This window comes from Oreochromis niloticus, linkage group LG9, assembly GCF_001858045.2.
Source record: "Oreochromis niloticus isolate F11D_XX linkage group LG9, O_niloticus_UMD_NMBU, whole genome shotgun sequence".
NCBI classification, from domain to species: domain Eukaryota; kingdom Metazoa; phylum Chordata; class Actinopteri; order Cichliformes; family Cichlidae; genus Oreochromis; species Oreochromis niloticus.
The window spans coordinates 32,948,358-32,960,649 of NC_031974.2; the positions used below are offsets into that span (position 1 = coordinate 32,948,358).

General features: G+C 43.6%; 1 protein-coding gene across 1 annotated transcript in view; it reads left to right on the top strand.

Annotated features, from left to right (window-relative positions):
* sspo (SCO-spondin) overlaps positions 1 to 12,292 on the top strand; it is a 100,112-nt gene that overhangs the window by 63,497 nt on the left and 24,323 nt on the right. Inside the window, exons 99-114 of the mRNA XM_025910190.1 lie at positions 1,251 to 1,406; positions 1,479 to 1,606; positions 2,167 to 2,306; positions 2,495 to 2,541; positions 2,619 to 2,822; positions 4,140 to 4,301; positions 5,155 to 5,271; positions 5,395 to 5,533; positions 5,695 to 5,891; positions 6,004 to 6,174; positions 6,408 to 6,535; positions 6,649 to 6,803; positions 7,763 to 7,809; positions 10,256 to 10,420; positions 10,640 to 10,851; positions 11,784 to 11,879. Coding sequence (XP_025765975.1) covers positions 1,251 to 1,406; positions 1,479 to 1,606; positions 2,167 to 2,306; positions 2,495 to 2,541; positions 2,619 to 2,822; positions 4,140 to 4,301; positions 5,155 to 5,271; positions 5,395 to 5,533; positions 5,695 to 5,891; positions 6,004 to 6,174; positions 6,408 to 6,535; positions 6,649 to 6,803; positions 7,763 to 7,809; positions 10,256 to 10,420; positions 10,640 to 10,851; positions 11,784 to 11,879 — 2,264 coding nt within the window. The remainder of the gene's footprint in view (positions 1 to 1,250; positions 1,407 to 1,478; positions 1,607 to 2,166; positions 2,307 to 2,494; positions 2,542 to 2,618; positions 2,823 to 4,139; positions 4,302 to 5,154; positions 5,272 to 5,394; positions 5,534 to 5,694; positions 5,892 to 6,003; positions 6,175 to 6,407; positions 6,536 to 6,648; positions 6,804 to 7,762; positions 7,810 to 10,255; positions 10,421 to 10,639; positions 10,852 to 11,783; positions 11,880 to 12,292) is intronic.

Consider the following 12,292-nt stretch of genomic DNA (forward strand, 5'->3'; position numbering starts at 1 on the left):
AGCCATTGTAATCAGAGGGACTTCAGCTGAGTCCAGGCTCATTAATGATTTGTTATCTCAGCAAACAACTGGATATAGTTGCAGTGATTGTTACTGATGAACGCAGAGTTATTCTAATATATTATAAGGTAATCTACACATTTTCAAACATGACATCAGGTAGTAACTGTTTTCAGTCAGTATTTATGAGCTGTATGGACACAGACCACAGTACTGGTAGGGACACAACATTAGAGACTAGACTGGGGAACCACAAAGTGACATTAAAGGGTTTATTGGATCTTTGTTTATTAGGTCACCATAGTAACTTATGCAGAGTTTGTTTTATAAGTCTCTGATTCGTTGATTTCCACTGATGATGTTGTAAGTATAGTATAGATTTTCTGTTGAAGGAATATATTTCATACATGCAACCTGCTGAGCTGTATCTTACACCGCAGGACGAAGCCATGCAGTAAAGTTACAGCTGTGCAAAATAGGCTACATCGTCGCAGGAATTCACATGAATTCAGTCGCATATGCAAAAAATGTTTTTGTGGTTGATCCCAATCTGTTTTACACTGCTGAACTGTAGCTAACAGGACACAGACTGCAGATGTTTGACACAGAGAATATTAAATCAGTGAAATAATTTCACTTTGAGCTGTCCATAAGCTAACTTCCATCTGCTGATTTCTGTGTTGCACACATGTGCATTGCAGGTTTTATTGAGTAAACCTGGATTGGTAGGTACAGTCTCTACTGAGTGAACAGAGCTCAGTGTACAGGGTGCAACACACAAAACAAATCGGACCCTTAACATTACTAATACTACAAAACAAAATCCTGGAACACCTGGCAAATTGGGAAAAGATGATCTGGCAGAAGAAATGAGGGCAGGTAGGAAATACACAAGGGCAGGAAGTAAAGTATGTGAAACAGGAATGAAAGGTAAGTACAAAATAGAAAATGACAGAAAAGCACAAGAAGAGCTAAACAGAGCTTTGGAGCCTCACATTCAAACCTGTGTCAGACTGTGAGAAGCTTCCAGACTGTTTGAGATTCACTGACTTGCTAATTTTTCATTTTTTTATTGTGCTTTATTTTTTAAAGCCAGTGTAGAAGAGGGTGAGCAAGTATTTGACTTATAAAATGATGCCATAGTATACGATTAACTGAAGAGCCGACTCTACGTTGAAGTGACTCACAAATGACATTAAGCGCTCGTTAATCGCAGGAAGAGCACTTGAATGTTTTCTTGTCTTTTGCAGGCTGTCCCATGTCAGCGTGGAGTGTTTGGTCTCAGTGTTCCTGTGCGTCCCAGAGGCAGCAGCGTTACCGTGTAGCTCTCTCTTCACCCACCAGGGGCCAACAGTGCACTCCTGTGGAAACACAGAGCCGGGCATGCAGTCTCAGCCACTGTGATGGTGAGTTCGTTAGCCTTAGAACTGCTTAAGGTGCCCTCAGGACCTTCACCGCTTCATGTCTTTTCCTGTTAGAAGTCTGCGAAGCCCCGTTTGTGTACTCGGCGTGTGGCGCTCCCTGTGAGAAGCAGTGTGAACTGCATGGCCGTGAAGATCTGTGTCTCGGCGTCAGAGAGTGCACACCTGGCTGTTACTGTCCACAGGTGAGTAATGAATGCAGTTGTAATGAAAGAACAAATGTGATTAGCAAATAATGCAACAGGTGTTAATAGCTGCATTTTGTTGGTTTGGTTTTTGGATTTTAAGCTGCTTCAAACAGCACAGTTGGCTGAAGTATGAATTCGACATTGATGTTACTTCTGCATCTAAATGCACGTGATTTGAGAGCAACGTGGGACAAATGCATTGGCTTGAGTCTGTGCTGTACTTTATCGTAGTTAATCCATCACTTTGATGTGAGCTGCACTGACAAATTTATAATGTTGTCTGTCCCAGTTTGGATGCTTCCTGCTCAGATTTATTGCAAAGAAAGTGAAACACCTTTGACAGACTGATGATCCACCCAAACAACAGAGGGACAGAAATCAGGGAGTAGATCACCAGCGGTGCACTCACAGCTGTCACTGCTTTACACAGGAGATACCAGTTTACTTGTTAATCTTGTGAATCAGTTTTTGACCTCTGTGTGGAAAAATGACCAAGACAAAGATCCGATCGCTGTTCTGTTTCTTCTTTTTTCTGAGATGTGTGTTTTTCCTTCCAGGGCCTGCTGCAGTATAATGGGAGCTGTGTTCCTCCAGAGGAATGTGGCTGCATCCACTTGCAGCACCAAGCTTCAGGAGATCCACCCACACCTGTCACGGTCCCACAGGGGGCCACGGTCACCATAGGCTGCAGTACCTGGTCAGTTTTCTGTATCAGCCCCTGTTGCACCAAATAATGTAGCGCATGTTTTCTCACAGTGTCGTCGTCACTCTCTGCTCTTTCTTTGTGATTCCCAGCTTGTTCGTGCAGTTTGTCTTTTTGTCTGGGCTGTGACTGTTTAACAGATTGTTATTATTATCCATTTTGTTGACTTCTATGTCCTTCAGTCTTTGTCATGATGGGAGTTTGCAGTGCGACATGAGAGAGTGTGAAGGTAAGAGAGCAGAGTAATGAAAAGAGGTTCTCTTTGAACACGGTGAACCTGAATCTTTCTTTCTCTCCTTCTTTCAGTCGTCCTCAGCGAGTGGTCGGGCTGGACTCGCTGTTCTCCCTGCGTGCTGCAGCACAACAGCTCGCAGACAGTCTCGATCCAGAGGCGCTTTCGAGCCTGTTTGGACCTGGATTCTGGTCTTCCAGTCACTAAAGAGGAGGAGAGCCAGTGTCCAGGACTGCTGGTAGAGGAGAGGTCATGTCCAGATGCTAACATCTGCAGAGGTAACAAAGATGCTCACACCACGAGTTTGTTTCATGTCAGAGTATTCAGTCGTCTTATTGGCCCAATGGGACTGAGGTGAGAGCAACAAAAGTAAAAGTTCTCTGTTATGTTAGCGCTTTGTTCAGGAGCAGGGAGATTTTACTGCTATCTGCAAACTCATACTGACCTTTGCAAGATTTGTTTTAGGTCAGAATTGCACTGTACACCTGGAGGTTGGGTCGGGTTGAGGTTGGATCACGTTCACACCATAAACAAACTGCACTGGAGGCCTGAGACCACCTCCTCCACCGGGTCTGGGTCTTTGTAGGCACCAGTTCTGTGGTTTTGTACACCTCAGCAAAGAAAACCAAAGGACAGTTCTGCTCTGTCTGAGACTCTCTCAGTAAAAGTTTGACACAGATTGCATGCAAACAGTGGGTGAATGAGTCAGGGCTCGACGAGCATGACTCCAAAGAAAAAAATGAATTGCACAGTTGGTCAGAGGGTGATGAAATGACTGCAGCGCGGTTTTCTCTGGAAAGGAAAGGGGGGTAATTTTGTTTTGAAATATATGCGTGCACTTCAAACCATATTCTTTTCATCTAAATAAAGACAGTTCGAGTCTTACACACAGCGAGGAATAAACGGCTTCCAAACACGTGAGGCAGTGCAGAGACACCGATAATGTCCAAGCTATAAACAGGCAAACATTTAAACTGTTTCAGTTTATTAAATAAATGTATTGGATCCAGTGATGAGAGTGATGTTATTCTGACATGTGGAGTCTGTGAGGGAAAATGTTTACTGTGTGTCAGTCACAGCTGCCATCAGCAGACAGTTAAGAGGCCTTAATCAGTATGCTCAGTGAAAAATGGTGTTTTCCTGCTATTTTGACTCACTTTATTCCCCAAAGGAGAAAAAAAGGATAGGTTTAACGCTCATGTGTCCGCTGAGGCACGTGAGGGTGGTTGGGTTTGCTTTTATGTGTGTGCAAAGGATGATTCATCTCGAATTTAACTCTGTCATCCATCCATTTTTTACACAAGAAGGAGAATGGCTCTGAATTACTACTGTCCCAGCTTAATTTGCATGTCAAACAGCTGAAACCTGGTACTTGGTCATAGTGAGCTGAGATCCCTAAATACTGCTCAGCAAGAGCAAACTAAAATGTGTCTCTTACATATAAATCATACAGCACATAAACACATTGTGTTTGTTGCTCTGTCGTCATCATCTAAAATGACACGCTTAAAGTTTCTGTATTTGTCACTGTCAGTTTGTATAATTAGGATAATTCCAAGGTTAGGTTAGTTATGATAGTCACTCTGCTCTTCTAGATGTGTGTCAGTGGAGTGCGTGGAGTGCTTGGACAGCGTGTGCTGAGCCGTGCAGCGGTGGAGTCAGGCAGCGCTACAGACAGCCCCTGGCCTCTCCTGCAGGACCCCAGTGTAGGAGCCAAGAGACCCAGACCCAAGGATGCAACACGGCACTCTGCCCAGGTACATGTGTGCTTAAAAAGAAAACTGCATTCAAACTCAACAGGCATTAAACATCAGTGGTGTAGATCATAACGTCAGTGTAGATCAGACGGATCCAGATACGTTTCAAAGATAACATTAGTTACAGAATTTGTTCATATATATGAGATTGAAGATGACTGCAAAAGCCCCTAAAAATAAAGGCTATTGGACGATTTGGTTTAAGCAGTGAAAATTCCAGAACATGTTTTCCTCAGAGGCTGTGAGGCTGAGCTGGACAGGTCATGTTGTTTGTGTCAGCGTGGTTTGTTAAAAACAGATTTATGTGTTTGAATTTTAGTGTTTTCACTTTGAACTAATGCAAAAATTCCAGTTTAGTCATTAGTGTTTCTTTTCAGCAGCTGAAGGAACTTCTACACATTTTTGGAAAGAAGTCTGAGGAAATTAGACATACAAGTAAAAAGTATATAAAAAACGACACCTCAGAGAAAAATAATCCGATTCAATGAATTTGCAATCAAACGTCTTTATAGCTTAAAAAGGAGAATTTTATAAGAAGTTCCATTAGTTCTGAAGCTGTTTGAAATAAAATAAATCAGGATGTACTAAACGAGTAAAAGTCTGTTAAATACGTTCTGGAATGATGGTGTTTCACGTACTGTATTTAGTCTGTGTGTGTACATGGATGGGTAGATAGTGAGCAGCTTCGCTGAAAGGTCAGACTGAAGACAAATCTTTGTCCTTAAGATTATCTGTCTGTCACGAAGCTACAGCTCCAAGTCACACAGCATCACACTACCACCACCATGCTTAACTCTGTTTCTACGTCAGATCACATTTTGCAGTGCAGGCATGATTTTCTTTGCTTTTTTAGGTGAGCGCTGTGAGGACAGGGATCGAGCCTACCAGGACAGCTGTGCCAACAAGTGTCCTCGCAGCTGCACTGACCTATGGGAGCATGTGCAGTGTCTCCAAGGAGCCTGTCACCCGGGTAACCATGGATAACATCTTCCTAATATAAGACTTTCATTACTTTACTCTGTGTACATGATATTAAATGTTTCTCTGTGTTTCTTTACTTTTCTGCCTCTTGTTTTGTTTGTTGTCTTCTCAGGTTGTCGGTGTCCAGAAGGACAGCTGTTGCAAGATGGCCACTGTGTGCCATTGACAGAATGTCGTTGTGGTATCCCATCAGGCAACGGGACACTGGAGTTCAACCCTGAAGAGGAGTTTACTGTGGACTGTAATACCTGGTGAGAACTGCTTGCTGTGAATTTTAAGCTTGCTATGACCTGAAGTCTGGGTATAGTTGGGACTAATAAAGCAGTTTTTTAAACTCTCCAGTCTTTTTTTGTACCGTTTAGTTTAGAAACTTTGCTCCATCTGACCTCTCTTAACGCCCCTCCGTGTGCAGTGTGTGTGAGAATGGCACTGTGGTGTGCTCCAAGCTTCCCTGTCCAGTTTATGAGCCCTGGAGTCCATGGAGCGCCTGCTCAGCTTCATGTGAGCGAGGCCAGAGAACCAGGACACGCCACTGCCAGGACACAGAGGGTGGCCCGCCCTGTGCCGAAATCACACAAACAGAAATCTGTGATCTGCCGTCGTGTCCAGGTCTGACATAGAAGAAATATCCACCCAAAATCCTGAGATTTTACCTCCAAGTCTGGCGTCTCCTTAAACTAACCTCCTTAATCTCTGCTTAACTCGCCGCCTCTCTTTGCAGCGGGTTGTTTGCTGAGCGAGTGGTCGGCCTGGAGTGAGTGCAGCGCCTCCTGTGACGGTGGGTTGTCAGTGCGGAACAAGACGGTCCTTCAAGAGCCAGAGCCCGGTGGGACAGCCTGTGTTGGACCACTTGAACAACACGTTGTCTGTAACACCAACAGCTGCCTGCCCGGTAACACAAGCACACACAACACTGTGCACTTTGTGTTTCTGCTGACAGATACCACTGGAGTTCAAATGATGTAAAACTGTTGTCAAGCAGCTCATCAAAGTCCTAATGAGCGATGTTTACAGTTATATTAATTCTAACAAGGCAAACACAGTGAATATAAAGTGAATATATCAGCGCACATGTCTGCATGCTGATCTGTTGAGTTGAGGTCATTTGTTTTATGTTCCTTGCAGAGTGTCCCGGCACGCAGGTGTTCAGTGATTGTTCAGCTTCCTGTCCGTATACCTGCGAGGACTTGTGGCCACACACTCAGTGTTTACCTGGACCCTGCAGGCCGGGGTGCACATGCCCTCCTGGACAGGTCTGTGTGTGTGTGTGTGTGTGTGTGTGTGTGTGTGTGTGTGTGTGTGTGTGTGTGTGTGGTTGGACAGCAGATCTGAGTCCTAACTCATTGTCTCATCGTGTCCTTTGTAGGTGTTGCACAGGGGCTCCTGTGTGACTCACGCTGACTGTCCCTGTTCACTGCTCTCTTTGCCGGCTGATTTTCAAAGCGGGAATGTCAGCTCCGAGTACTTCACGGAAGCTCTGATGCCACCGGGAACGGCCATTCAGCACCTCTGCAATACATGGTAATCTGTTACTCTTGGCGTAGTCCAGTCATTCACTGAGTCGTGTTGTAGGTAGTTGAACCAGCGGCTTTAAAACTGTAATATGTGACGCTTACATTTTTGGGCTGGCTCTGGCTCAGGATGTAGAGCAGGTCATCTACTAATCAGAAGGTTGGTGGTTCAATGCCTAGCTGCTCAAGTATCCTTGGGCAAGATGTTGAATCCCCAGTTGCTCCTGATGTGTTCATTAGAGTAAGATTTTGTGTGAAAGCAGACAGAAAACACTCAGACACAGTGAAAAGTGCACGAATGGGAGAATAAACGATGCATAGAGTGCTCGAGTACAGTAAAAAACAGAAAAAGAAGCAGTCCATCCACACTGCACTGTTTAAAAATGACTCGACCGATGATTTAAGTTTTTATTTAATGTTTCTAACAATATTCAAACCCAAAGAAATGTATCATTTTATTCATTGTTGTGTTTCATTTTGATCCAAGACATTTAATTGTAGCAATTAACGTTACATTTGCTACATTTTTGAGAGTATTTCTTCAGTATTTCTTCAGAATAAAGAGACATACCATAAATAAAGTCAATTAAATGACTGGTACCTTGTTCATGAACATGATTTCTGCCCGAGTCAGGTCGATTTTATCAAACCGTCTATTTTTGTTTTAATTAAAAGAAAAAGGAGGCTGTAGTAGCAACTTTCATCTTTCTCTGTGCTTTGACACAAGCTCCTGTATTGTACCGCTTTTTAATAAGTTAATGTTAAGCTTCTTGTGTGTCCGAAAAGTTCCAGCTCTAAACTGCTGTGGATGTGTAATTATATTCAAAAAGAAATAGAAGATTATATGTGTAATATGTACCCTTACAGTAGGCTGGTAGGCAACTGTGTGTGGCTGGTTCAGCCTCGGTGTTCAGTTCGACTTTTCTTTCATCTAATTTTACTCACTTGACTTTTTTACGCTCCTTCCAGCGTGTGCCAAGGTGGAATGTTCAACTGCACCTCAGAGCCCTGTGAGGGTGAGTGATGCTTCGTCACAGCTGCATTTCCTGAACCTTATAGGGCCTCTCTCTGTAAGCAATGAAAGCGACAGTCAGCAACAATAATCTTCGGTTGAACTGGCAGGGTCGTGATAAAAATGTCAACCTATCTATAGTTGGGACAGCTGCTGCTGCAACAGTTGGCCCAAATAACTGCGCTACAGTCTCATCAGGCCATTACTGGGATTTTGTGTCATAAACGTACAATTTCATGATGTGAGCTTTGCTTTGATTTTGATTCAAGAACAGATCACATCAACGTCAGAGTTTGAACTTGCCTTGTTTCTCCATCTCACAGTATCATTAATCCTAATGTGGAATAAAAGAGGATCTCATTTCAATCACATTACTGAACATTTTAGTTGCAGATGGGATCTGTTTCATCTTCTTCTCACACATCTGTCCAGACATTACTTTACTGTGGCCCTTGCAATATTTTCTTAAACTAGAGGTTAGAGAAATATCTGTGAATATCTTCGTAGAGCCTCGAATCTGCAAACAGCTTTGTGGTTTTTGTGTTTTGTCTTGCTGATTTGTAATTGTGCCGTTGGTTGTAGTGACTTCCTTTTTCACCATAGGTGTTATTTTGTTACATATATAATATTTTTCATGATAACAGCTTCACGCACAACTTCAGTTTGGGTGTTTAGGAAACCCAAAGTCTGGCAAGAACTGTGAGAAAAATGAGCACTAATGTTTGTAGGAGTGATATCGCACTTTACTTAGCCTTTATTAACAGTAATAAGAAGATGTTGCCTGATTGGGCCCATGAAAGAGCAAAAAGAAGAAAACCAGCTCATGTAAATGTGATTGTTGGCCAACAAGTGCATGGAAAAAATCATTACAAAAAGTGTAATGTTATACTGGGAATATAATATTAATGCAACTGTAATTAATAGGCTTGTAAAAAATCTAACAGGAATCCTCTCATCAACATTCTGAGGAAACCAAGTTAACACAGAAAGGATGTTAATGCACAATATCACATTAATGCATGAAATAAAAATGGATGTTTGTACTATAAAGCAGTTGATCTGTCGTGTTGGATTGTTCGACAGGTGCCGTACATTTGATTCAAAATTAGTAAGTTAGGCAGAAAGCAGATTAGTGTTTTATGTTGTTTTCAGATGTTTTGGCAGCGCTGTGGGAGACGAGGTGGTGAGTGAAATGTTATCATGACCAGTAAACAAATTATGTTTAAGTATGTAAGAATAAACCCACTACAGTACCCACCTACTGGACTTTTGGACACTTTTAAAAGCAAGACATGAAACAGGTCTGTGCTGCATGTGTGCTCTCATTCCAAAGCCCCCTGCCGTTATTTCCCTCCCTACCAAACTACGATGAAGCATAAAGAAAACATAAGACACAAACTGATTGGGTGTACTGTGTTGCCTAGTTCAGCATCAGTTCCAATCGGGTGTAGCTGTCGACAGATGGCTTCGTCAGTAGAAACTTTGATGCATGCAACCCCGTTTCCAGAAGATATTTCACTGTTTTATGCATTTTGGAAATGCAATAAAAAGAAACAAATCTATGATTAAGTTTATTCACATGAAGATTTATTTCAGTCTAAAAGATTTTAAATGCTTTTACTGACCGAATAGAACGTATCCTGTAAATATGCACACATTTAGACTGTGATGGTTGCAGCAGACTCAACAAAAACTGTGAAGGAGACATTTTACTATTATTTCTTTATCTTTTCATTAGTCTTTTATCCTGTTTTCCTTCTCTCATCCCAACCAATCACAGCAGATGGCCCCGCCCCTCCCTGAGCCTGGTTCTGCCGGAGGTTTCTTCCTGTTAAAAGGGAGTTTTTCCTTCCCAATGTCGCCAAAGTGCTGCTCATAGGGGGTCATATGACTGTTGGGTTTTCTCTGTATAGATTATTGTAGGGTCTACCTTACAACATAAAGCGCCTTGAGGCGACTGTTGTTGAGGATACTAGCTGTTGTGGTTTGGGATTTGGACATTTAGTCTGCAGTTACCGTTGTAATATGGATGATGGGTTTCATCATTGGTATGGACAACTCAATGCTCTTTTTCCCAAAAACAAGCTGAAATGTGGCCTCACCTGACCACAGAACACTGTTCCACTTTCTTTGGGTCGATCTGAGAACAGCTCAGGCCCCGACTACTCATTCCTGTCGTCGTTAGCGTGTGGCTTCCTCCTCGCATAATATAGTTTCAAGTTGCATTACTGTGTGCAGTCATGGACTGTGTTAGGAGACGGAGTTTTGATTTAACGTGATATAACATTTTTATAACATTCTGTAAAATATCCCAACTTCTTAGGAAGTTTATAATATCCTGGGTACACTGAAGTGGTCAGGTGACAGTTTCCTCCTGTGTCCTGCTGCAGATAAATGTACATTAAAACCAGTGCTAAGACTGAATGTCCCACCCTCTTATGTCCTTCCAGTGGACTGCCAGTGGTCCACATGGTCCCAGTGGAGTCCTTGTTCAGCCAGCTGTGGTACAGGACAGCAGAGCTCCATCAGATTTGTTCTGGAGCCAAACCAGTATGGAGGGGCTCCGTGTGAAGGCCCTAGCCTCCGCACAACAACCTGCATCGCCCCTGACTGTGGTGAGTGAGAGGAAGGGAGACAGTTGATATTTTACTGTTGATTGTTTGCACGATCGAGTAAATTTGTGATTATCACTGCATCCTTTAAATACTTACCCCTCTTTGGATCCCCATTGTTCCTTTCTCCTTCCTGATTCATCATTAAATGCTTTCCACTCCACCCTACCATCTTCCCATCGTACCATCCGTCCCCGTCTTTTCTCCTCTCCTCCTGTACAGCGTGTCCTGATGGGGAGCAGTGGAGGAGGGCGACATCAGAGGAGATCCTGCTGTGTGAGAGGAGCTGCCAGGACATTTATTCCTCCTCTCCTGTCAACTGCAGCCACTCTGCTGAAGGCTGCGTGTGTCAGGAGGGGCTTTACCGAAACCCAGAGGGCACGTGCGTCATCCCTGCCCTCTGCCCTTGCCATGACCAGGGCGTCCTGTGGGAGGTATGTCGGCGCGTGCGCACGAAAAGGAAACTGACATCTGCTGCCCAGCAAACTTGGCATCTTGTAGCCATTGTTCCCGCCTCCGTACCATTAGTGTAGTGTTTACATGCCATCCCATTCAATCCCATTGTGTTATTTACTCATAAAGAAGGGCCTATTAGAAGATGAGTGACAAGCTCAACAGGACACATTAAGCCACTGTGCCCCTTCAGCCCTCAGCCCTCATCAATTATGTAGGAAGTGCTGTTAAAGCCAGCACTCGGACGGCAACTGGGCAAGCCTGCCAGGAATTATTTATGAAGGAGTGGGTATTAGAGGATTATAACAATTAATCTTACCCTGACAAGAGGTCAGGTCTGCTCTTCTTTCTTTCTGAGGTCTTTCTCTTTAATTTTCTCTGTCTCGCCTTCTCCTCACAGTTTTTTCATTTTCTCCTTGCATCCTCCTCTTCCTCTTTCTTTCTCTCCTTCTGTCCGCCCCAGCTTTTGCGTTATTCTCCCGTCTCGTTCCGTCTGCCTGCCTACTCTTTCTCTCTCTTTCTGTCAGCTACTTGAGTCATGTCCATATAAAGACCCTCTATGGTTTTCTAATCAGCCACCCCAAGACGCTACCAAATGGCTCAGTGTGAGCTGCAAAGCCACTTCTAAAACTGAGCACAGTTATTCCTATATGCAACACATACACATGAGATACATCTGTATAATGCACTGTTATAATTATAGCATTGCAGTGTGCCACAATCAGCTGAAATCCACAACAGTTTGGGTGGATTCACTGAAGAAATTGCTCCAAAACCCTAAGACTAGTTGCACTTTCATCAAACCTGCACTCATGCCAGTGTGCATGCAGGGTAATGGGCTGTTGAGGCATCAACCCAATTACAGCGTCTGGTGTATAAATATGGATATTGCGTGTGTGTGTGTGTGAGCCAGGCTGGATCAGAGTGGGAGGAGGACTGTCTGTCATGCAGCTGTGTGAACGGGAGGAAACTGTGCCGGCTGAGGTGCCCTCCACTTTACTGCGATGAGGTGAGACTCAGACACTTGCACTCTAAAACAACATGGGTTTGATTATTCACTTTACTTTATATACACACAGATACAGACTTTTTAAGGTGGACTGTTTAATCAGAGGACATCAGGGGATACTGATGTGGTCAGTTCAGTAGCAGAGGGGCTGTTGATCAGTTTAGGTGTTATAATGAAATGAACAACAGCTGCATTAGAGAAGCAACAATGAGATTCCCCCAAACAGGAGGCTTTGAAGGTGGAGGCCACTCACACGTTTTACCCTCTCATCTTTTCTGATTGTTTTTTCACTAGTTTTGTGCTCGGCTAGCGTCAGTGTCACTGCTGGTAGCACGAGGGAAACCTGGACCCTACAGAGGTTACACAGGTAGTCCAACTCAACCAGGGTTAACCCATCAGCAGGACCGGTATCT